This window comes from Anguilla anguilla, chromosome 2, assembly GCF_013347855.1.
Source record: "Anguilla anguilla isolate fAngAng1 chromosome 2, fAngAng1.pri, whole genome shotgun sequence".
In the NCBI taxonomy this organism is placed as follows: domain Eukaryota; kingdom Metazoa; phylum Chordata; class Actinopteri; order Anguilliformes; family Anguillidae; genus Anguilla; species Anguilla anguilla.
Genome location: NC_049202.1, coordinates 46,358,173 through 46,381,959, shown reverse-complemented (window position 1 = coordinate 46,381,959; position 23,787 = coordinate 46,358,173). Strand labels below are relative to the sequence as shown.

The 23,787-nt window shown below is 42.2% G+C and overlaps 1 protein-coding gene across 6 annotated transcripts in view; it reads left to right on the top strand.

Moving 5' to 3' along the window:
- The window catches only part of mad1l1 (mitotic arrest deficient 1 like 1), a 235,410-nt gene that overhangs the window by 15,219 nt on the left and 196,404 nt on the right, over positions 1–23,787 (top strand). For all 6 annotated transcript variants that reach the window (XR_004764014.1, XM_035405134.1, XM_035405135.1 and 3 more), the window contains exon 10: positions 8,558–8,644. Coding sequence is in view for 5 of the 6 variants with exons in the window: in XM_035405134.1 (XP_035261025.1) it covers positions 8,558–8,644 (87 nt within the window). In the remaining variant the exon portion in view is untranslated. The remainder of the gene's footprint in view (positions 1–8,557; positions 8,645–23,787) is intronic.

Here is a 23,787-nt window from a genome sequence, read left to right as displayed (position 1 = left end):
ACAGCTGGTGGTTGTTCGCAGCAGTTAGCCTCTCCGTGACTCTCGCTTTAGAAGAGACATTACAGGGAAATGGGACTTCATGGTTGAAGTTCACGCGCATGGCACCCTTTTGAGACTAAATTTATTAGCTGTGCACCATTCTGCTGTATGTATGCAATGTAGGCCTAGATGAATTTGAGAACTTTAAAAGTCACTTTCAAGAAGTATTCCAAGCTTCAGCTCTTGTGCTGTGTTATTGGGTTATTAGCAAATATTTTTCTAAGCATGTGGGATATTTTACCATACCAATTAAAATGAACTTGTCCCTACAAAGGAAGCCCAAAAATACAGTATGGTTTCCTCCTTTAAGAAAGGAAAACAAATCTAGAAGTGCTAATACTCACGGTTTAGAAAATGCTAAGTGAACATGCAACCAAGGATGAGTCCTATAAAATTTCACACATATTTTTTGAAATTCTATCACAGGTGTTTACTAGCTCTTGGTATTTATATATGTATTTATTTTCAGGCGACTCCCATTGTGATAGCTGGGAGTTCAAAGTTAGAATCATGTTAATTGCCATATCTACCAAACACACCTTATATGGCCACAGGTAGGCATATTACTGCCAGTAACATATTATATTATATTTGTTACTGGCAGTAAAATACATTTGAAGTGCATTTTTCTGTAGGCTAACTGCACTAGTCTAGCTGAATACATGCACGACTATTAATTACATCTGATAAACACTTAAGAATCTCATCCAGAGACTGTAAACCTACTTGCAAGTGGAATTTGGTTCTATAAAAGACAGCATGGAACAGCGATTTCAGCTAATGAAATCTCCCTTCGTCCATAACCACTCATGCATAAAATAAGTGTTGGGCAATTTATAGGCTTTGGTGTGATGGCTACTCAAGCATCAGCATGTGCTCAAAAAAGAAAAACACAGAGGCTTAACTAACAGCTGGGGCTAAACAGCTTAACTAACTGTTTACCGAAAAAAACATTTACGTCCATGCTTGCGGTAAAATGACGATGCAAAGTGAGGAAATTGACCCAACGTTGTAGACAGTGTAACTACACGTGAAGTGACTAAAAACCCTTCATTGAATAAATTTCATTTTTAACTTGAAGTAGAACTGGTAATTCTGCATATTGATTTCTCAGACCAACATAGGCTACTTTCGTGTTTTTTTTTTTTTACACTAAAATGACAAGTCAAGCAGGCTGTGTGCATTTTGCTATTGATGTATCATTTAGAAAAGCAAGGAGAAACTGCAATGAATGGACAAGAGACGAGCCTGATATTTTTGTCAGATAATTTATTGAAATGTATTCATGTAGGAATGGAGAATTTCCGTATCAGCTCTCCTGTGAGGCAATGCACGTGACGTCAGCCATACATTTCTCCATCGTCTCCTCTCCCCCATTCTCTCTCACCACCTGTATTCTACAAAATTGTCTGTTTTTGCCGTATTTATTATGGCAACCAAATATTGCACATGTCGTGACCGTGTCTGAAATGGCTTGCTACGAGTCACCTGCATAAATCAGTTATTCAAATCGTAGTTACGTTAAACCCTTGCAATTTCCCACACTACAGCGAAGCCCCGTTTTCTTTTTAATTGAACTTAAGCAGGAAAGTAAACTGAACACTTAAACCTAGATTTTCTTTAGTGGCTAGCTTGCTAGCAAGTAAAATTAGCCTCTCGAAGAAGAATGGCTTCCAGGCCAAGTTGTAACCTTACTTTGTATTCAGGAGTGGCAACCTGTGCTTGGTGTTGTCTGATGCCTGCCCATAGACAGTAAACCCCCGTCCATTTTAGTCTTTAGTAAAGCAGGTACCTGCAGTGTGCGTGGTAGTTTGGGGCTATATTTTAACACTCAGTTCAGGTAGATAGTTGGTTAAGAGCTCATTTTAATCAGGAGGACAGCTACTGTTCTACAAATTAAAGAACAATTTAGGGTGGAATTCCCCTGTAAATGTGCCTCATTTGCTTACTCGCTTGTTTTAAAATGCACACTTAAACATGGGCCTGTATTCTACTGCGATTTCACTAATGTAAATAGCTGGGTGCATTATCAGACATGTAAGACTATATTTCATGTACAGCATTAGAATATTATACCTGTTTAGATGTTGTGCTTATATGCTTTTACTGGGTATGCACAAGTGATTAAGTACACATGGAAGGCCATTACAAGTGGTCCTTTGTAGGGATGCATCGATATATTTTCATGGTATGACAACCATCCAGAAAATACAGATGATTCACGGTATTGTTCAGAAATGATTATATAATGTCTTTTATAACAAGTCTTTCAGGAAAAAAAACCAAATGGCTGTTTTTAATTGAACAAATGCTTCTTGTTTATTTCATAGTGCATTATGTCCTGCAAGCATACTCGATGTCAGTGGAGTTTTGAATGGGGAGTGCTGACATTGAAAGCTAGTATGCCCTTCAAGGCTTTTTTTAAAATGACATTTGAATCCTGTTCAGGGACCGTTTGAATACTGCCGCTTTGAATCCAAAAGTTCTCGCCTGTGCGGTTTTGGATGGTGCCAAGGTTAAATGTTTCTTTGGAGAGGTCATCTCCTAACAACTCAAATAAAGAAAATCTGTACAGTGAGCATTTCCCCAGACTGCTCTCTAACCCCAGGCTGTAGTACAGTTACAATGCACACGTCGATGCTGGCCTGCTTATTCTGCCCAGAATTCAGTGGGTTCAACCCCAGTGCATGACCCCCTCCCATCAACGCGGGCTTTCAACTGGCAGGCTGCAGGATCGATTGCCAGGAGGGGCAGTGCTGTTCGACCCTTCAGCAGGGTGCTCAACCTGAATTTCTTCACAAAAACATCCCACTGCTTACATGGACTGTCTGTAAAAATGCTAATTGTGCAAGTAGCGCTGGACATGTCTGCTGAGTGCCTAAATGCTCATGGAAAAAGTAGTAACTGTCCTTCGGGTCCTTAAGCAAGTACTGCCTCGAGATAGGCGGAGTTAATGTTAATGTTGGAGTGTGAAGTTAGGCGGGCACATACGTTATGAGCCTGACAAGGGAGGCTGGCATAAGTAGCATTGATGACATGGTGAAAATAACAAAATGTTGCCCGTTTTTATATTTTGTGGTATATTCGGAAACTGGTATACTGTTGCATCCATAATCCCGAGTAGTCTGGATGGTGTAATAGAGATTATATATCTGGTCTTTCTGAAATTAATGTACAGAGCAGTTCGAAACAGGAAAACAAGTCGGTGTCCATGTTGGGTCTCGTTTATGCATTCTCCCTGTGATGTTCCATCTGTTTTTGGAGGCAGGATCGGCAAGGTGAAAATGCATTTCTGAAATTCTCTGTAGCTGGCCTAATGTGAGGGGAATCCCTTTAATAAGAGACGGTATTAGATCTTTCAGTGGCCCTGTTTATTGTGATGTGCTGAAGTACTGGGTGTCAGCAGCGCTGTAAAATTCATGAATTCCTTTAAAACGCCTCAGAATGAATTGTGAAATGCCAGGGTTGAATTTTAGTGCCGTCTTAGAAATATGGACACGATAAGTCCCAGAATTTTTATGTTTTGATTTGTATGAAATAAAGTACCGGTTTGCTCACTGGGCACTGGTGTTAATGGCATTGAAACTCAGCTCGGGACATGCTGAAAAGAGTTGCTAGGGACAAAGCAGTGCATTGTGTATTATCTAATAGGCAAATTGATTCACTGCTGATATCAGACCCTGAACTTGGTGGAATGAAAAGGCTCAGACTCGATGACCTCTCCATGCCTTTCGTGTTTATGTGTGGAATTGCTCAGGCCTTTCTGGTTGCCGATAGATACAATCCAATCCAATCCCCTTCTCTCTCGCTCTCTGCCCCATTCCCATTCTCTTCACATTCTGCAATTAGCTCTGTTCTTCTGGGATTTGCACGTCATTTTTTTTTCCTCGTGAAAAGGGTGCAGTTTACTTCAGCTTGTTTGTGTTTGTAATCCTCTACATCTATGTGCATCTTTGGTGCACTTTCAAGCTACATTTCTTTTTGCATTATCATCAGATTTAGCATGCATCCATTTCCAGTGACGACATTCCATACCGCTTCAGCTGTGCATATTCATATGGTCTGTGAGAGGCACACATAAACCATAGAAACTTCATTTATTTTCCTTAAGCACAATAATTATCAAGTAATACATATATTGGCATGTAATCCCATATTTTCCTCGTCTCACACTTAGCAGTTGATTTCTCTTCTTCAGGTTCAATTCTGTTAAATTAAGGTTCAATTCAGTAAAATTGAACCATTTCCAAGAATAAGCCAAACCTATTATAAAAATTTTGGTTTGTTCTCATGATGTGCAGAACAGGTGAATGGATCTTTAGTTTAGTTTATTTTGAATTTGGGCATTAAGAACAATGAGTTTCTTATATTTATTTAACTTTTTTAAGTTCAAATAAATCATTGCACAGTAGAAAATGCTGCCTCATTTCTGATGTAAAGAAAGACTAAATCACCAGTGAATGACTATTCCAGATTTAGAGATTGTTTGCAGTGACAGTTGTCAATAAGTGGATTTTTCTTTAGAGTATCATCAGGGACCACTCACTGATGTCTTACAGTGTCCCAGATTTGTTGTGCGCTACCTTCACACAGAGCGTGAAATTCTCTTGCTAAATCCCCATCTAACGAGAGAGTTTCTTCTTGGATTATATATTTAAAAAAAAACATTAGTGGAATGTGTCTTTTTTTGTATCTAAATTATGCAACAACTATTTTCAAAATACATGAGATTTGTAATAAGGACACTTTCTGACCTGTTGTACTTATTGACAGAATATAGCACACAAACTGTCCAGGAAATGTTAATATCTCCTCTTGCGTGTTCGCTGGCTTGTTGGCGCGTGATTTTTAACAGCATAAACAGAGCTGTGCTTGTTCTGATCTGCATGGTGCCAAAGACCCCTGAGGGTGTCTGGTGCCTTGCCTGATGCTGTGGAATCAGGACGGTGTGCCTCCTTTTGGCATCGCCTGGTTCTGAATGTAATCCTCCCTTCCTGTGTTACGCACCAAGCCAGCGTTTGTTAGCTTGTGCTCATTGGTACACTGCCCTGACTCTCTCCGGTGACTTTCTCCCTAGCTGTGTTATTGCAACAACAACAAGGGGAGGAACCTGTCGGTTATTACGAGCGATCCAATGGAGGAAATAACCAAACAACCATATACCATCAAGTTGTTCTCTTCCAAGTATGCATGCCCATCCGTAATGTCATCTGCTGCATAACGGATTTAAAAAGAGCATAAAGCAGTTTTATGGTCTCTGTGCTGTCAGTATGTTTTATCATGATGGCAGAGGTTTCAGGTAGGACTTTTAAAGATCTCTCACTGATGAATACTTTATGTGACTAAGAACCTAGAAAACAATACGGGAAACTGTTTCATCATTCATGTTTATTGCGTTGATAAAATGCTTTAGTGGAATGAAACCCGGTCAGGGTCATGTGAGCGTTTCTTATTCGTATCGACACAGGCCCCTTCATAACTGTGCGTTGCTTCATAGAGATTGGATTGGCTAACAGTTGGTTTGAACTTTGCACCAGAAATAATTCTTTCTCATTACATGCTTAAATCCCCTCAGCATCGATTTAATGATTTCTTTGTGGACTGGAGCCAGCAGCACCTGTTGAGCCAGTGACGGTGCTGTGTCCCAGAATGACTTTGGCTAAGTGCAAGTTTAGAGTTCTCTGGGCTGGAGGCTGGCTTTTAGACACTAAGGTAGTTCACTTGGTACAGTTTTCTGTGTGAACGGAGTCTTCCACTATGATGCACTTGTGATCTTGTTTCCGCTGAGGTATGCAGATCCTTACATATCACGGCTTAACTTATTTCAGTTTCGGTAGAAAAAGAACGGTTAACCCGAAAATTAATTGAACCTCTCGAGATCTCTGTGGAAAGCAAGTTGCAAATCTGTCCCCATAAGGCCAGTGGTACCTCAAGCAACAGCTACTTGCGTTTGTATTCATGGCTGGTGTGTAAGGAACTGCTTGCATCAGCGGGAGAAGGTGGTTCTGCCCCATACCCCTGTTACTTCACATATATTTCCGAGTATCCATCCCAGGTACCTGTGTCCCTTTGCTATTGAAGTGTCGCTGGCGAAATCTAGAAAAAAACAGCAGTTTGTTTGTGATAGATTGTGTTTTATCTTCCAGGTCGCCGAGGTCAGGGAGCGTTACCTCCCCGCTTCTGGTTTTAATAACGGCAATTTATTAGATTTTCCGGCGGTGTCAGAGTGATTTGAGAGCCCCGCCCCCTGCCGGGACCCCGCGCGCCTCTCCCGTATGTAATGCGGTGTCCCGCGGCGGGGCTGGAATTTTAAACACCGCGGCTGTGAGGCCGGGTTCACCGCCGTTCGCTCCTTCAGACGAGCGGAAGCAGCGCGGCACGGCCGCCGCGTTCCACGCACGCGCCGAAGGTCCCACTCCCTCAGAAGGGGGGAAGAGCCGCTATTCGTTCTGCGGCGGGAAATTCACTTTTCTTTCAAACGAGCGCGTCGTAGAGGAAATCGCGCGCGTCCCTGTTTGCGCAGAAGGATGAGAAAAGGCGTTCTAATTGCTGAATCACTAATGCCTCCTTTGGTAAATGTATTAACCTTGGAGATAATGCCTTACTCATTCTAATCACGGGGTATTTAGCCGCTCCTCCCCAGGGGCTTGTTTTGTCTTTCGCTTTTTTAGTGCAGTCCTCCTCCTCCTCCTCCTTCGCGCGCCGCTCTTTTAGCCAAGTCCGAGCGCGGGAGGAGCGGTCCGGATGGACGGGCTCCCGAACCGGCGGCTCCCCCCCCCCCGTCCCCTGCTTTTATTTACCCGTGCGGAGGGACAGGTGGGTAATTGGTTTGCGGAGGCCATTAGGCCAGGCCGCCGCCGCCGCGGCGCAGGCAGGCGAATGGAAAGCCGCGGCGGTGATTGAGCGCAGGGCCCGAGACAGATGGCGCGGCGGCTAATTCTAAGAGACCCCTCGCTTTATTAAACTCAGCACCTGTCAGCTCGGGGAAATGATTTGTAACCCGCAAAAGGGGAAAAAGTACAGGCGGAAGTTGGGGAGCGGTTTGTTAGCTGCCCCCCCGAGTCACACCTGCGGCGCTGGTGCTTCCCGAGGCCCTTGGAAGAGAGCGTGGCATGGAGAGCAAAACCGGCCTTTGATCACACCTCACAAATGTTACACAGCCGCCCTGAGACGGAAACCAAAAAACACCAAGAACCCCTTCTCAGCCCGGAGAGCCGCCGGGGCGTCTCACATCGCTCTTTCCCGGAAAAGGCAGTCAGTGCCTGTTGTGTGTGCCTTTTGTGCATGCTGAAGTTTAGCCGTGGGCAAGGCTGGAGGGCAGAAAAGTTGTGCTCCGGGGGTGCCATGTTTTAAAAACGTACAGAGAGGACATGCAGAGATTGGGCATGGAGCAGCAGTAGCTGTTTGGAACAATGTTTTAGAAGCCAATATTGGCAGTTAGGTGGCAGTCTGTATTAAAAGAAGAGGATTCACAATAATTTGCCAGTTGTATCTTCACTGAAGATATTAAAGTAAATAATGTATCCTGCTCAATTATAACAAGTTAATTAACTTTTTTATGTCATAAAAGGATGCGTTTTAAAGCTTATCTGAAATTTTACATTGTTTCAATTTTTTGGTTCTTATAGTTAGATCTTCAGAGAAAAAATAAATAAGAAACAAAGCCCTGAAAATAAATGGAAAAGAAACAAGTATTTTTTTTTGTAGAAGCACAAAGGGAAATCACTACTTAGGTGGGAGCTGGCCACTGGATACGGTGAAATGAAACATTACATGTAGCGTTTAGTTCCTCCTTGCATCTTTAATTGTGATTCCCGGAGACCATGAGTCGGTCCAAGTGGCTGCCGCATTATCCCCTGTGGAGGCTCAGCGGGCTTCATAACAACGCTCTTCATTTGTGCTCTGCCTGGCCGTGCCCTCTCCCACATCGCCTTCATTAGAGCCTCCTCCCAGGCTGCGCTGGGTGTGAGCGGGGTAACCGAGGTCCACCGTGCAGTTTGGGTTCTCGCTTTTAATTCATTCCAGGGACGTGTAGTCTGGTGGACAATGCGTACTTTAACAGTTTTGCTAACACAGGGTGGAGAGGTTTTATTTCTTCGGTCTCTGTTGCCTTAATAGGGTAGCTATAATCTTTAATGGCTCCACACTAAGGTATACTATCATTGTTCTTCATGGCTTGTGCTCCTCCTGTTATTTTCTCTTGATATTGTACAGTTTCTTAAGTGATCACGATCTTGGTTTAAGAGCACAATGACATGATTGGAAATTTCCAGTGTTTTCCTTTTCAGTGACTGTTTCTCTGTGTGTCAATATTTATCTATATTAAATTAAGCTTTTCTCTGTGCCAGTGCTAAACCTGTTCTCAGCCCTTCTGTGGTTTTGGAAGGTTTTTTAGTTTCTCTGAGCCAAATCTCATACAGGCACAGCTTGATGCACGATTTGGACACATCACATTGCTTTCCCTGTGGAGCATCCCAAAGGCATTGTTGTTCAGTGTCCAACTGTTTCTCTCCGGCAGGAAACCGGAAGACTTGTCAAGAGAAATCATTCAGATTCAGCAGCGAGAGATCGACCTGAAGCAGCAGAACAGCTCCATCACCAGCAGGTAGGGGGCGCTGGACTGTCACATCCCGTGGCTATTTTGGACAGCAGGTGCACTCATGCAGGGTATGCTGTGGTCTCTCAGGGTTTTCTATGAAAAAGGACAAACACATAACCGTGCATGAGAGATTGCAGCCGTTTCATTGTTCATTCAGATTTTGTATAAAGCTAGCAGTGTGGATTTTATCTTGCCGCGGTGAAAACGCAACGTATCCCCGCGGTTCAGCGGTTTACCACCAAAAAAAAAAAAAAATTAATTAATGTAGACTAACTATGTTCCGTAGCCTACACTTTGCACCGCTTGGCTCACATCAGGGACCATTCATCCCTTGTTAGGAGCCAGACAAGCATGTTTGTGTGCTCATTCTCCAGGGAAATGCCCATTCTACAATCTACTCTTTGATTGATGTGTTTTGAACCAATGGTATTCCAGAAAAGTAGGAAAAAACTACCTCCCCCTTTAAGGGACACCTCGGCCTTTTAACAGTTCTAAAATCAATGCGCTACAAAATCCAGCATTCTAAGCAGTTAAAACAGCAACATTATTCTTTCGATTTTGAATTGTTGTTACGTCCCCTCCCCTTTTCACTGTCCAATTTCGCAATAGATGGCAACATTGAATCACTAATGTTTTCTAGTGAATGAATTCTAGTTACTGGCTTCATTTAGGGATGCCAACCATCCCGCAAAATACAGAATTGTCCATTATTTGGTCGGTATAATAGGCGTTCCGTATTTAACTCATGGCTACGGGACGCATTTTCATCCGTATGTTTGTGAACGATTCCGTTTGTAGTAACCGCTGTTTTGAATACAATTCAATAGTAACAAGCATGCTGTGAGACCATTTTGACCTAAAACCCAGAATTTTAATATTGGCTAGGTGACAAGTGACGGCGAACCAATCATAAAGCTAACTGGCATTCAAACCCAGTTTCAGAGTGTCTTGGAAAAACGCAATGTCTACACTGCGAGACCGCAACATTTTAAAAAGCAAGACAGAGCTAAGGAGATTAATTTGATTGAGTTATGGTTTCTTGTAGTTTTCTTAAATAATGTAATGACAAAAATGACCAAAATTGGTGCTAATTGTATGGTATAAAACAGAAGGAACTATTTTTTCTTGATAGAATTGTTGTTTTCACAGAATTAACGACCAGAGGTTTTTGCTTAGCAATGGTCTAAATAGAACTGCCAACCAGAGTTTTGCTTGACAACGGTAAAATAATATGCCTAAACGCCCACGGAAGAATATTTCACTTTCAGGTGATTAAATCTATAAGAATCCATAAATATAAAAGTAACCATATAGCCATAGTCGTTGTTGGTAACCCGTTGCATAAGTGGAATAAACCCCTCCGGGCTGCCTGCCACCAGCAGGTCCGCCTCACTCTCCGCTGGATGCTCTCTGCTTCTCAGCGTGGGACCAGAACAGCGCACAGCGCACCTGCCTCTCTCACCGGCTCAAAGGCTCGCTCGCATCACACGCTCGTCACACGGCAGCCAGCGCGCTGTGCTAACGTCCACATCTTTAAACCCCACGGGTTTAATAAAAATGTCTTCGCCTCGGCCGCATCACCACCCCCGTCGTACATTATTTTCCAATAGCGGGACAGCCTGTCGTGGTTTATTCCTTACGTACTGTGTGTGTATATATTCAATTGAACGTTATATCTCAAGTACTCAAGCCTAGAAATAATTAATAATATTCTGACACGCACAAAAGAAATCCCCCATAAGTTTAATGGACTGACTGTCCCTCCCCCTCGCCCGCAGCTGAAGTGACAAGCGACTGAAAAGTTTTGTGTCTCCCCCAAAACCCTTGAACATAGGATGGAAGACAGTCAATGATGATAACTAAACAATGATTATTGTGTTTATATGATAAGCTTACATCTCATATCACACACCATATGCACTCCTGTAACTTTAACCAGCAAAAAAAAATTGCGGTGATGACGGTACTGAGCTCATCCCCGCGGTAGCCATCACATGACCACGGTATTGCGGTAATCGTCACACAGCCCTAGCCTGGTATTGCACACTGGGAAGACAAAGCCTCCCCTGACCCACCTACCAACCAGTTTTGTTTTTGTTGTTTTTTTTTTTGTATGAAAATGATTTGATCTTAAAGTTCCTGTGCAGTCTAGAATATTTGTTTTTATATTCTTATTGGCCAAGTCGAAGATTAAAGGATAAACACATCCGTGCGAGGTACATTGCACCTCATTGCTATTAATTACTTTTGCTATTTTTATTTCTTCGCTGAACAGCTCTGTCAGCACTGTTTGTTGTTCTTTCTTGTTTTAGCTTGGCAGATCGAATGAAACAGTCCAAAAGACCATTCAAATTTACAAACTATTAACTGCAGAATTAAAATCCAAGGGCCTTGGAGAAAAACAAAATGTTCATATATAGTGCCTGTATCGCTGCGGTCTACACTGCAGCAGCTGATCTTTTCCTATCAGCCAAGCGAAAGCTGTTCATAGGCCTGCAGGAATATGTTTGTTCTCCAGCCAAGACCTTTCAGGCTCTCAAGCGTGTTTGCTCTGCTGCAGTGAAGGTCTTCGGCTCTAGAAACACACTTCTCTTTATGCTACAATTACTTGTTGCCAATATTTTTCCGTATATCCCTACTGTGTTTTGTGGCCACAAAAGCTTTATGTTTTGGAGCTTGATGTAATGTTGCACTGATACAATTTTGGCTTGATCGATCCCAGCCGAACGCTGTCTTAACCTCTTCGCACAGATGCCAAACCTCGCCAGTCCTCGCCCATTTAGGTAGTGTTCTGTTTCAGGCTAGGAAAATGGCTTAAATGAAGCAAGAAACTGGTACCATTTACCTTAATAAACTACCTTTACGATATCTAGTGGTCCAAAAACATATCCAAATACTCTCCAAAAAATGTATAAAATGCCTTTTGTCCACTATAAGGCATATAAATTTGCCCCTTATGATGGTTTATGATGAAACTTATGAAAATTATTTTTCAAACTGATATCACATTATAATGCACATAATGCACACATAATGTGACACAGTGTGGTTTTTTACACTCTACTGTATGTAATATTTTGTTGCCAGGGGGTGGGACGACATTTTACAAATGTTGCTATCAAAAAATATGACTCACTGTAAAATAATTGAAATGTTATTACTAGCAGCGATACATACATATTTGCCATGTTCATGTGTATCCTCACATCTGTCCTGGTCGCTAGGGGGCTTGCATGAAGGGGTTATATTCGGCCAGCAGTGACACCAGTGGGTGTTTTTAAGGAATTACGTAAGAGTTGGTGTATTAGTCCTATGCTAATTTCATAGCATAGCATAGCATACTGATACAGTTACTCTGTGCTTAACTGCCACCTAATTGATTATCTAACCACAACACATATTTTAAGCTAAGTAACTCAGCTATTGATAATGTAAAATTCCCATTTTCTGTTGCATAAAACAAGATTAAATAAAACAGTGAAAAAAATATTTGAAAATGCAACAATTGTATTGTTACTAATATTTTTCAACACTGTCATTAATGGTTCATTTTGGAACCTGCTTTAGAATTAGCTAAAGGTACATTTGCTAGTTTCAGTTGAAAGCAAGTGAACGGTTGTTGAAATAAAGGGTCCGTTTCAGCCGCTTGTTTGTTTTTTTTTACCTCTTTGCCTTTCCTTGTCTCCCCTCCTAGTATGGAAGGCCAAATGGGTCAAAAATACATGAAATTGATGTCTGGAATCATGCGCTGTCAACGTCCGCTCATTCCATCTGTGAGAATATAAGCGGTTGGAGCGCTTTCTGCTGCGTAGCTCGTCATCTTGTTCCTGCCTTCACCCACAATACGTGACCACATTAACAGCTTTCCTGAAAGCTACAGGAAATAGTGTGCTGCTGCAGGCTGAGTTCCCTGCATTGCTTATGCAGTGTGTCAGGCCATCGGAGTGGGGTCATTACATTAATTCTCTGATTTGAGGGCCTACCGGTACCAGCGAGTAGCACCGTTGTGACACCAGCTTGGAAGTCTGCTACCAAATGTGAATGTGAAGGGGGGGGATGAATGTGTAAGCATGTCTGTGTTGTTTTTAAAAGTGTTGGGAGCTCCTATACTTCTCAGCACAAATCCATGCACTTGAAAGCATGTTTTGTAAACCCAGGTGTTGGATGTTTTTATCCTGGGCAGTTCACCCAGGATATCTCTGATACGCTATGAACCTCAGCATGGCTGGTAATGGCCAGTGTGGAAAGTTAGCCTGCATTTCTGGCACCTGCTGTGTAGGATAGAATGAAATGTGTGGTTTGAAATAAGGCAGTGGGAGAATGCACTTAATGGAGGCTAGCCAAATTGATAGCTGAGAAAAGAAATATTCTCCCCCTCTGATGTGGGGGACGGGGCAGTTAATCAAAAGTGGGCGACGTTTCATATAATTTAATGGCTTTTATCGCAGGCTTTGTTTAATTCTGCAGATCAAATGGCTGCGACAGAAACCCTGTACCAGTGGAAACTTTTGAAAAAGGCAGACTGCATCGCCACAACCTGTCTTATCTCCTATTTATGTGTCTTCTTGGTGCGATACTGTCTTTGTAACTGTGCGTATACGTCAGGTCCCCCTTGAAAAAGAGAAATCTGTCTCAGCGGGGTTTCCCTGGTAAAATAAAAGATAAATATAAAGAAAATGCTGGAAAAAAGCCATTGCATAACCAGTTTACTGTAGCAGGGTTCCAAGAGCATCACAAAAACCACAGGTTTCAGTTGGAGTTGTTCTGTACTGAACTGCCTTTATCCGATATGCTTTCAGACATGCATGTTCCTAGACTTTCATCAAATAAAATAAACAAAAAACTGCAAGAACACAAAAAAGCTGCTCATAGCTGAGAAAAGTTGCTGTTTTAAGGAGCCCAGTCAAAGGCCACAATGCAGGCTTTATGGCCATAATCAGACACACTGGTGCTTCTGTACATACTTTTTGATATTTACTGGGTAAATACATAGGTTGTAGTCATACTATGCATACTATGATGACAGTAGAATAGTTTGAACTGCAAAAAAAATGACATACTTGGATTGTTCAATTTCTACGGTTAGAATTTGGCACTAGCCACCCAGGACGTGTGAGGTTTTTGTTTTCTGATGTTAGCTGCAAGTCAATTTTTTTGTTAAATCTGCTCTGGACGTTACATCTTGGGTTCTTCTCTGTCACTTTGAATACAGACCACATTTATTTTATTCTGTTTAGGAAGCTTTCTCATATTATGAAATTATTTTTATAGAAATACATGTTGAATATTTCGTATTTCATATTCATATCAGAACACCCTAAGAATGAATCTGGAATATGTAGTGGTGTTGGAGAATGGTATAGCATAGTGCAGTCTAAAAGCTTCACCTCAGATCTGCATAAGCCGTGGTAGCATTTTGCTTTTGGGGTAAATTACCTTTGTTTGCTGTTTGTGGTAATGTTACATTACCTGACATTGCCCTGCGTACAGGCACATAATCTCCCACATTATGTGGACTGCGCTTTGTTCAGCCTGTCATTTGTGATTGCGCTCAGCAGCCCAAATGCAGAGCCACACTGTAGTCTGCAGAGTTGTGAGCATTCCCACGGTAACCTAGTTTTCTTTGCATTTACGTGCATTATCCACGCTTTGTGATGCCACTCTGCTGGAAAACGCTAAGGGCAGTGCGAAAGTAAGAACCATGAAAAGTCCGCCCTTCTGCTTGCTGGACGTGTTTGTACCCGGGAAGATTGAATTCCGAACGGTATAACGATGGCGGAATCCCTGCCGAGTGCTGCAGCCTCTTGCCGAGCCCTTCCTGGACTTGGCATGCCAATCTCGAGGGGAAAGTTAATATTCAGCCAGGCTGTGTTTTAGATGCCGTGGTTATTTATGCAGTCACTTTAGATTTGCTAGTTTGCACTTACTTTAAAGATGGGGAAATGGAAGCAGTGCTTGATTTGTTTTTACGCGTCACACTGTTGGAATTACATGGCAGGTGGTTTAATAGGCTGGGCTATTCGGCATTCTGACACAGGGCACCTTATTTTGGCCCTTTTTTCTTTTGTGTTGAATTACCTAGCAAGGCCTTTTAGCGTGTCCTTTTTTCAGAATTTCATCAAAACTTAAACCGGAGTTTTTCATTCAGAAGACAGACAGTTTGTGACTGCAGTGTACATGGTGAACATTCCACGGAAGGGCTATTTGTGAAGCGTGAGAAAGGCGCTCGGAATGAGTAACAGCACTGCAGGCTTGGGCTAGCTTTTGGCTTAAACATGTAACTTCAGCAGGCGGGACTTTTGGGGTGTCTGGGACCATTAATCTCATCCTTTCAGAATCATGGTCTCTGCACTGCCGGAGGTTGAAGTTGACACATGGATGTAGCCTGTTCCGCAGGGGTGCTTGTATTCACAGCAGCCTCTGCCCCTACTTTTTTTCCTTTTTGTTGAATCAGGTTGTGTAACAGAAGCAGATTGTGTAGCAGAAGCAGGTTGTGTAACAGAAGCAGGTTGTGTAGCAGAAGCAGGTTGTGTAGCAGAAGCAGGTTGCGTAACAAGCAGGCTGCGTAACAAGCAGGCTGTGTAGCAGAAGCAGGTTATGTAGCAGAAGCAGGTTGTGTAGCAGAAGCAGGTAGGTTAGCAGTGGCCTGTGAGGCCTGTTGGGGTTTCGTGAGGCATACTCCTATTCTGTGTCCTCAACATGGTGATCAAACCAAATTTGTTGGTAAGACATGGGAGCTCAGGAGGCTAGAAGCCCCAGTGCGAGAAGCCTTCCAGTTCTGAATGGAGCATGCTCCCTCTTTTTAAATGCTTTTAAGGTTTTTGTTTTAGGTCGTGGGGACTCACAGAATTTTGGTTTGTTAATTGGAATTTCTCAACTAATCCTGTTTTATACATGTTAACAAGAAAAAAAAAGGTTGTTACTGCTATGCACAGATACCTCTCAGTAGAGAAGACATTTGAAGCTGTATTTTTAGTTCCATGTGTGTTTTTCCATAGGAGCCCTGGGGATATGAAATATTTCTGAATAGCTGAAACAAACAAATGCCTGTACTGGGCCAATCAGAGATGGTGCTGTGTTTTAAATGGGGTTCAGATGTTGAAATATTCAGCGTGCTGTATTCAATCTTCAAACTTGGAGACATACTCATTAATTTTCAGCTCCATAGACGAATCAGCCGAACGTTGAGGATCAGTCATTAGTATGACTTTTCCCACCTACTGAATGCAGGAGTTTGAACATTGTCTGGCTTTATATTCCTTTTCCACACCTCGTATATTTCACAGATGGAGAATTATTATGGTTGGACCTGACACGCTCTGCTAATTTGAGTGCTTTGAACACTGACTGTGTCGAGGGGTAGAATAGGAGGCAGGAACGTGGGGTTTCTGCGTTGTGCAAGTACAGGCAGGCTGAAGCTGCTGAACAGCACGCCCTTATGCAATGAGTGACTAAAAACAACTCTCACTTAGAAGATGCATGTCCACAGCAGGACCTCACGCAGACCAGTCAACCAAAGGGGTTATGAAAGCAGGAGTAAATTGCACGTTCCTGTTAGTAACTGCGTGTTAGGAAGCTCATTATCACTGAACAAAAAATGTGGTATGATTATTCCACAATTTGGAATGCCCATTCTTAGGTTATAGGCTTGTTTGGATGCTGGGGCATTCTCTTTTAAGACAAACACTAACACTGTGCTGCCCTGGAGTGCCACCTTGGATTCTTTCTAAAGCAGTTTATGAGTCATTTAAACTGTAAGTTTTATTTATGTCCCCTTTATTTACTCCCCAATGTAGCCGAGCTCATGCTACAGTTGTCAAGCCAATACGCAGCCAATGCGCGAGTGCAGAGATGAGCATGCGCTCTCCTCTGAAGCACGCGATGGTGCCAGCTGCTTCTTTTCACACTGCAGGCCGCAAGCCAGCCTCGCGCAAACTTGAGTTTGCGAGCTGAACGCTGGGTGTCCGTTTACCCAGAGGGGGTCGCTAGAGAGCGATGGGAAGTGGACCTGGCTGACTGAGCTTAGCCCTGGGCGACGCCACCGCCAGTTCCGCGGGGCTGCCAGCCACAGTCAGGATTCCATACCAGGCCGTTGGTCAGAGCTTTAATGGCATGGACCGCCCAACACCCCCGTAAAACTGTAGGTTTAAATAAGTGATATGTTTTTGCAGCAGCTTTTGTTCGCTTCCCAAGTTAATTAGTTTTTGAGGTTTAGTATTTGTGCATTGACTTTAGCCTTAGTCCACCTTATGTTTGTGCTTGATTTAAAAAGAAAACACTGCTGAACTGCTTTTGTTTTTTCCCCTCCTCACTGTTTTTGCTCACGGTGGCATCCCCTCAGAGTAATATTTAATTTAGTCGCATGTTTTTCGGTGTTTATTTTCTTGAGCTTTCTTAGATAAATTGCTTTTTCATGCGTGAGCTCTTTTTAGGTTGGCATCTGAAAAGTGGCAGTAAACCTCATTAATCCTCTTTAATGTGTATATTGCAGATACTTTAGTCTAGCTTATTGTACAATCGCAATGTTTGTACGCCATGTTAGTGTGATTTGCCATTTTTCCTCATAGATTTGTTTTGTTGTGCAGAAAGATACGAGCTAAGCTCGCAAGCATTTTATTTCCCCTTTTGCGCTGTTTTAAACTTTAAAATGACATTCCCTGAGCAGTTTTTTTTGCTAAATTTTGCGATGTTCCTCGACGGGCACCTGTTGTGTGGCACTGAGGTGGGGGAGCCCCTTCCGACCAAAACCTGTGCCCCCAGCCGGGACTTGTAGCCACTGGCAGGGGCAGGACTTATCAGGACTGTAGGCCCAGTCTGTACAGTAAAAGTCTGCACACCAAATTAGAAAAGTTTCTAGTGCTGCTTAATGAACTTTTTGACCCATTCAATCTCCCTCGGTCACTGCTCTTCTGTAGCCATCAGGGTTTTATTAGAATCCCCTGCTCTGCATCACAATGACCTGTTTATGCATGTCAGAGAATGAAAATGCACACATTACAATGTATGGTGTGGAATTCTGGTTTATTATGTATGTCACACTCTATGTAAGGTATAAAGCCTTTCTCTAGATTCCACAGCTGTGCCTACCGTGAGATGCATTCAAACCTGATTGTTTCCCAAGGGCAAATGATCAACTGGTGTTTAATAAGACTGTAATCCCAGAGGGTATTTATATGAGGAATAACAACCGCCACAGGAGCTAACAAAGTAAGCTCCTCGTTTGGCTTTGATGTTAGTTTGTGTTTTTATTTCCTTAAAAATTACATCATGCTTTCTACAAAACTGTTTATTTCATTTAATAATTATGAGAAATGTTAGTTAATTAGTCCTACTGTATGTCATATTTGATTTAAATGGAATGAAAATAGAGATGTGCACCTGATTTGTGGTAAATTAATGATCTAGTTTTCATGACATGCTACTTTGATATTTCTTTTTATGTAATTTGAAGTTGAGATTAAGTCTTAATGGACTACTAACACAATCTGCTTAAACTAATAACAAACAAACAATTCTACTTGTCAATACTGAATGCATCATTTAAACATTCACAATCTAGGTTGGAAAAAGTATATGAACCTCTAGGCTAATAGCTTCTCAAAAAGCTAATCAGAGTCAGTTAGATGAGATTGGATGTCTGTGTTGGAGGTTCCCTGCCCTTTCAAAAAGGCACACAAAGTTTGACAGAGTCTGACAGAGTCTGCTCTTCTCAAAAAAACATCTGTTCATGTGAACCGTGTCCTGAACAAAACAATTTTCAGAGGACCTTTGAAGAATTGTAGAGATGAATGAAGCTGGAAGCTAAAGGCCTGGGTGTTCAACAATCCATAATAAGACAAGTTGTCTACAAATGGAGGAGATTCAGTGCTGTTACTAGTCCCCCTCGGAGTGGGCATCCTGCAAAGATCAAAGCGAGAGTGCGGTGTTCAAGCAGGTAAAAGAAGAACTCTCGAGTAATGGTACAGGACTTGAAGAAATCTCTTGACCTTGCGAAATTCTCTGTTCATGTGTCCACTATAAAAAAAAAAAAACACTGAACAAGAATGGTATTCATGGGAGAGAACAAAGGAGGAAACTACTTCTCTTCAAAAAAACATTGCTGCACGTCTCAAGTTTACAAAAGAGAATCCCAAATCCCAAACACATTCAGTGATGTTGAGGTCTGCCTCTGGGGTGACCAGTCTATTGTTCTGAGAACTCCAGCATCTTCTTAGCTGTGTGCTTGGGGTCATTATCTTGCTATAGAATGAATTTTCTCCCAACCAATTATTATACAGCAGGAATTGCATGATATGTTAAGGTTTGTTTTTAATTATCAGCGTTCTTGATGCTTTTAATCAAAACCGATTCGACTTCAGATGCTGTTACACTACCCCAACATTGCACTCATCCTCCACTATGCTTAACTGATGGTTTTAGACATAGTTCTGAGAGTCTTTCATTGCTTCAGCAGCATAGATATTGCCTTCTCTTCCTTCCAAAAATACCAAATTCAGCCTCATCGGTCCATAAAACCTTTTCCACACCACACCTCAGGTGTCCAGTTTTGAAGTACTGCTGCAACTTTTCTTCTCTTTTGTTTATTTCCTTTTCTCAGTAGTGACTTTTTGACAGCTACACATCCTTTCAGACCAATGGCATTGAGTTGTCTTCTCACAGTCGAAGGATTGACAGAAACACCTGTGGATTTCTTCAGATCTGAAGCGAGAGAGGAGCTTGCTTTTTTTCCCTCTTCTCTCAAAGATAAAATCTTTGAGTATTGTCTTTGGGGGTGGTGATTGTATTTGTGGTTCTTGCATGGCTGTTAGGAGTCCCGTTTTCTCTATCTTGCAATAGTATTTTGCAGGCCAGGTTATTCACTTTCCCTTTGACTTTCAAATTCCTTGTACAGTTGAATTATATCTAATCTCATCAGAAATATCTCCTGTAGACCTTTTATGTGCATAGGACAAAGAAATCTACATGGCTGCTATGGTGTGTTTGGATTGTTGCTTGTTCGAATGTTATGCCAGACTCACACTACACAAATTTTGCCCCGATTTTCCTGTCCAAGACTAATTTTCGGAATCTGCAACAAAAACCCCAGGCAGGGCCAAATCGGTGCTCACTGATGCTCGTTAAGTGCGAGCGGTGCAGAGACACCTACCAACTGTGCTTTTTAGCCTTTACGGATGCCCCTACATTTTGAAGCATTTTTGAAATTATTGGCACGCAGTCTTCTTGTGTGATTAATGTTCGGCAAGTACTGAGCATGGTGATGAGCAATAGCCAGTGAGAAGAAACCAGGGGAAGATGCAGAAGTAACTACTTTATTCTGTTTCTGTCGGAATATAGGCTAATTGTTACGTCGAACACGAATGGTTGTTAGAAATTTGTGAACAGACGATCCTTGCTGCCCGCGTCTCCCCAAACATCGTCTCCTCCACATTTTCCGTTTTGTTCCCTGCCGTTTTTCGGCACAGATGAGCGCATGAAAAGACTTCCGTGTTTTTGTGAGAAATTTCGGGGACCCCCGACATGAATGTTCTTGTAATTTGTGAACCTTGTCTGATTGTGTAGTGTGTGCACCATTGTGTCGACAAGACAACAGAGTACAAGAAAGAATGTTGTGTAATGTGAACAGTTCAGCAGTTTTTTTTCACACACACAGGCACACAGACATGTAAGGGGCCCACATAGACATTTCATTTGTCTATTAAGACTGACTGTTAACTGGTGCGGGTTCCAGTCTTATCGGTGGTCCTGAAATCGGTGTACCAAAGCCAGAGATAATATTACACTTTAAAAGGAAGCTGTCTCGCTATTGTGTTTTGGACAGACAGATGACATTGACAGCACAACACAGCTCTAGGAGATGGCTCCTGGAACTGGAATGCCCTCCAAAAAGTGAAAGAAAAAGACAAAACAAAACAGAAAAGCGAAAAATGCTTTGCCTAGAGGAGAGCAGAATAAACAACACTAGTGATTTATGGCGCAATGTATGATGCTAGCCAGCACTGTTATGCTCTCAAATTATTTCAGATGTCATGTTTGTTGCTCAGTCATTTCTGTGTCCATGAATTTGATAATAAATGCATAATGTGTGTTTTTAGAGCAGTGATACCGCATCATGTGAAGAGAACCATCTCACTAGAAGCCTTTCAGCTTCTTCAGTGCCACCCGCACTTCCACCTTTTAAGGAAATCTGATTTGTTAGTGAGCACACCGCAGTATCAGAATGGTCAATATTGCCCCACATAAATCTTACTCGAACCTTAGCTGTTCACAGTGCACAGTGCTTCAACTGACAGGTTTGCAAATGTGACTGTGGTGTTCGCCTTGTATAATTGGCTGTAGTATGGAACACGTTCTTGACGGGTCCAACTGTCTTGAACAGCCGTCTGCTCCAGTCTGCCTGTGCTCTAAATCAGGAGGCTTGGACCCAGGCGCTGGCTGACTTTGAAGTGTGGAAAAGAAGCTGGGAAGAGGGTGATAACAGTTATGGCATTATATGCACACTTCGCAACCGTATTTCTTCTTATTATTTTAGAAACCATCTGTTTTCAAAGTGTTTGAGTGTTGTATCAATGCACTCAGTAAACACAATAAATAGGCTACTGTTCAACAATATCGACAGAACAGAATTTTTTTTTTTTTTGATGAACTCCAACTTGTATGTATCTGTTTGTCTCTTATATATGCGCTGTATGTGTATGCATATATTTATATCTATTTATAGTTCCTGCAGTTGTCTGAACCCAGGGGGTACAATTACTGTCTGTGTTCTTCAGCTGTGGAGCTTTTGCCTTGAGTTATTCATCGTGAGAGGTGTCTGTTGGGAGGCTTTCCCTGATAAAGCAAGTTCTTCAGCTCCAGTAATTGGCATTTTCAGAGAAACTTCTTTATGAGCTACCTTTCTTTATGTATCTCCTTTGCAGATTGTGTTTCAAGTGGAGTTGATGATCAGAGCAATTTCTAATTGTGGGACAGCAATTAGGTCCCATCTCCGTGATTTGAGCTGAGGTACACAGTTAAATGCAAGATATCTTGAGAAGCCAACTAATTTTCAAACACAAATCTCCGTGCCGATAGCTTCAGTTGACAAGCTCATGCTTTCAAGAATTTTGTGACATGCTAATTATAAAATATGATGCAAGTTCTTTTTTAAGTTTCTGATGCTGTATAATGAGTAGCATTTTATGTGACTTTCATTATCACACTTGCCTTACTAAATCCTAAATTCAAAGGGAAACATTTACATTTCAACATGTCATTTTTTCTGTTTCTTGTTTTTTTTCATCTGCATTGCAAGCAACTGCGTTCCCATTTAAAGCCAAACTATTCATAAGAGGCTCAATGCTTAAATTGCATTTGTGGTTTTGGATTAAACAGCCGATCTGTTTGTTGTTTGTTATTTATGATTATAACCAGTTGTCGGCATGTCATTATCTTTAAAATATTTTTAATTGGGTACATTTGTCACTATATAGAGTATCCGAAACAATTACAATTTTCATTTTGCGTCTGTTCGTGTGTTAAACGTAGACTCTATTTTATTGTCTGCTATTAAAAATTGTTTGTGTGTGTGTGTGTGCGTGCGGGCGGGCGCGCGCGCATGTGCATGCATCAGCGAGAGGGAAAGTGAATGTGAGTTGGACTTGTTGATCTGCAGTTAATGAACTTGCACAGTTTTGAAATGTTTTCTGTTATCATGGCTGTGCCACTGATGGAAGCTTAATGGCTCATGTCTTCCTGCATCATGCAGCGCAACATCGGCTCTCCGCCCCCTGCTCCTGCTCCCCCCTCAGTGGCAGAGTGGCAAATAGTCCAGAGGGGAGCCCTTAGCGCTCATCACAAATGCTAATGAAAGGTGGGACCAGGTCCAACCGCAGCGACCAAAGTCATTGCTCTGCAGATTGCAGAAATGTGTCATTTCAATTCCCTTTAGCCTAATGTTTCGGCTGACTGTTTCATACTGTGAATCATGTATTACTTTTCCACTGAAAAAAAAATTGATTGTATTTAATGCTTCCCAGATGCCAGCTTTTATGCTAGTCACTTTAATTGGAATATTCTGTTGGATAATTTCCTTCAATGTGCACTCAGTTTTGCCCATACTCTTTGTATGAACCTTTGTTAAAAGGACTGCAATTACCCTCCGTGCTTCACCATTTCATTTCTGGTTATTTAGTCTGAGCGTCTTGCATTGCTTTTTTCAAACTGTGATACTTCAACTTGTAGATTTTTGATTTTTTGTTGTCGGCTAAGACCCTGTGAGTACCAACAACGACGCTGTTTTACCCACAGTGATGAGCACGGTGTGATTTATATGGCTGCCTGGACACGACATCTGCTATAAGGCTGGATTAATATAGTGGGGCACATAAAAATACTGAGGGGCTGCTTTTCAGTGCGGTCCAAACCATGAGTGCTTGCTTATAGCGTCCATTAATGCACTTTCTTTTCTTTTAGTGTAGCATAGCGTCTTGCGTGCTTGAAATTATGACATTATGCATCTAATGACGCCATGTGCTACAGAATTAGCAGTGACAAACTCTGTGCTTTTGGCAGTGTTTGCAGAAACATTGTCACACTTACATCTTCCTCAGTCTGTGAGGATGCAGAGTCTGTGGTTTGCGTAGCAAGTTGGCTGAGCGACGGCTAACCGTTTGCCAGCGAAGCTGATTTAGTAAACAAAAGGGAGCAGAGATGTTTTTTTTTTTTTATCTCCGCTTCAGGCGAGCCATTTTCGCTCTCTCTTCCTCTCTGTGTATTTGACACCTCTGTGAGAACCTTTTGCAGATGGGCTAAGGAGGGTCGTCCTTCCCCGGTGTACCTGCCGCTGATGGGTTTCCCCGTTGACTGTTGACTGAGGGCTTGTGTGAGAAAATGACACTGTCGCCAGTCCTGTGGAACTGACATTGGAGCTCACAGGAAAAAGCCAATGAGTTTCCACTGCGGCCTGTCGCTCTGTGCCGTCAGGGCTTTGAGAATCTGACCTGAATGTAAGAGAACTGGGGCCCCCATCATGCATTTCACACGTCGTCTTTGCTTGGCTCTCCATGTTCCTTTGAGCTAATGGAGAAATGAGGAATGATGTAGGGGCTTTGGGTCATAGTAGGAAGTAAAGTTTGAGCCCAGATTCTAATATTTACATTTCACATGTGCAT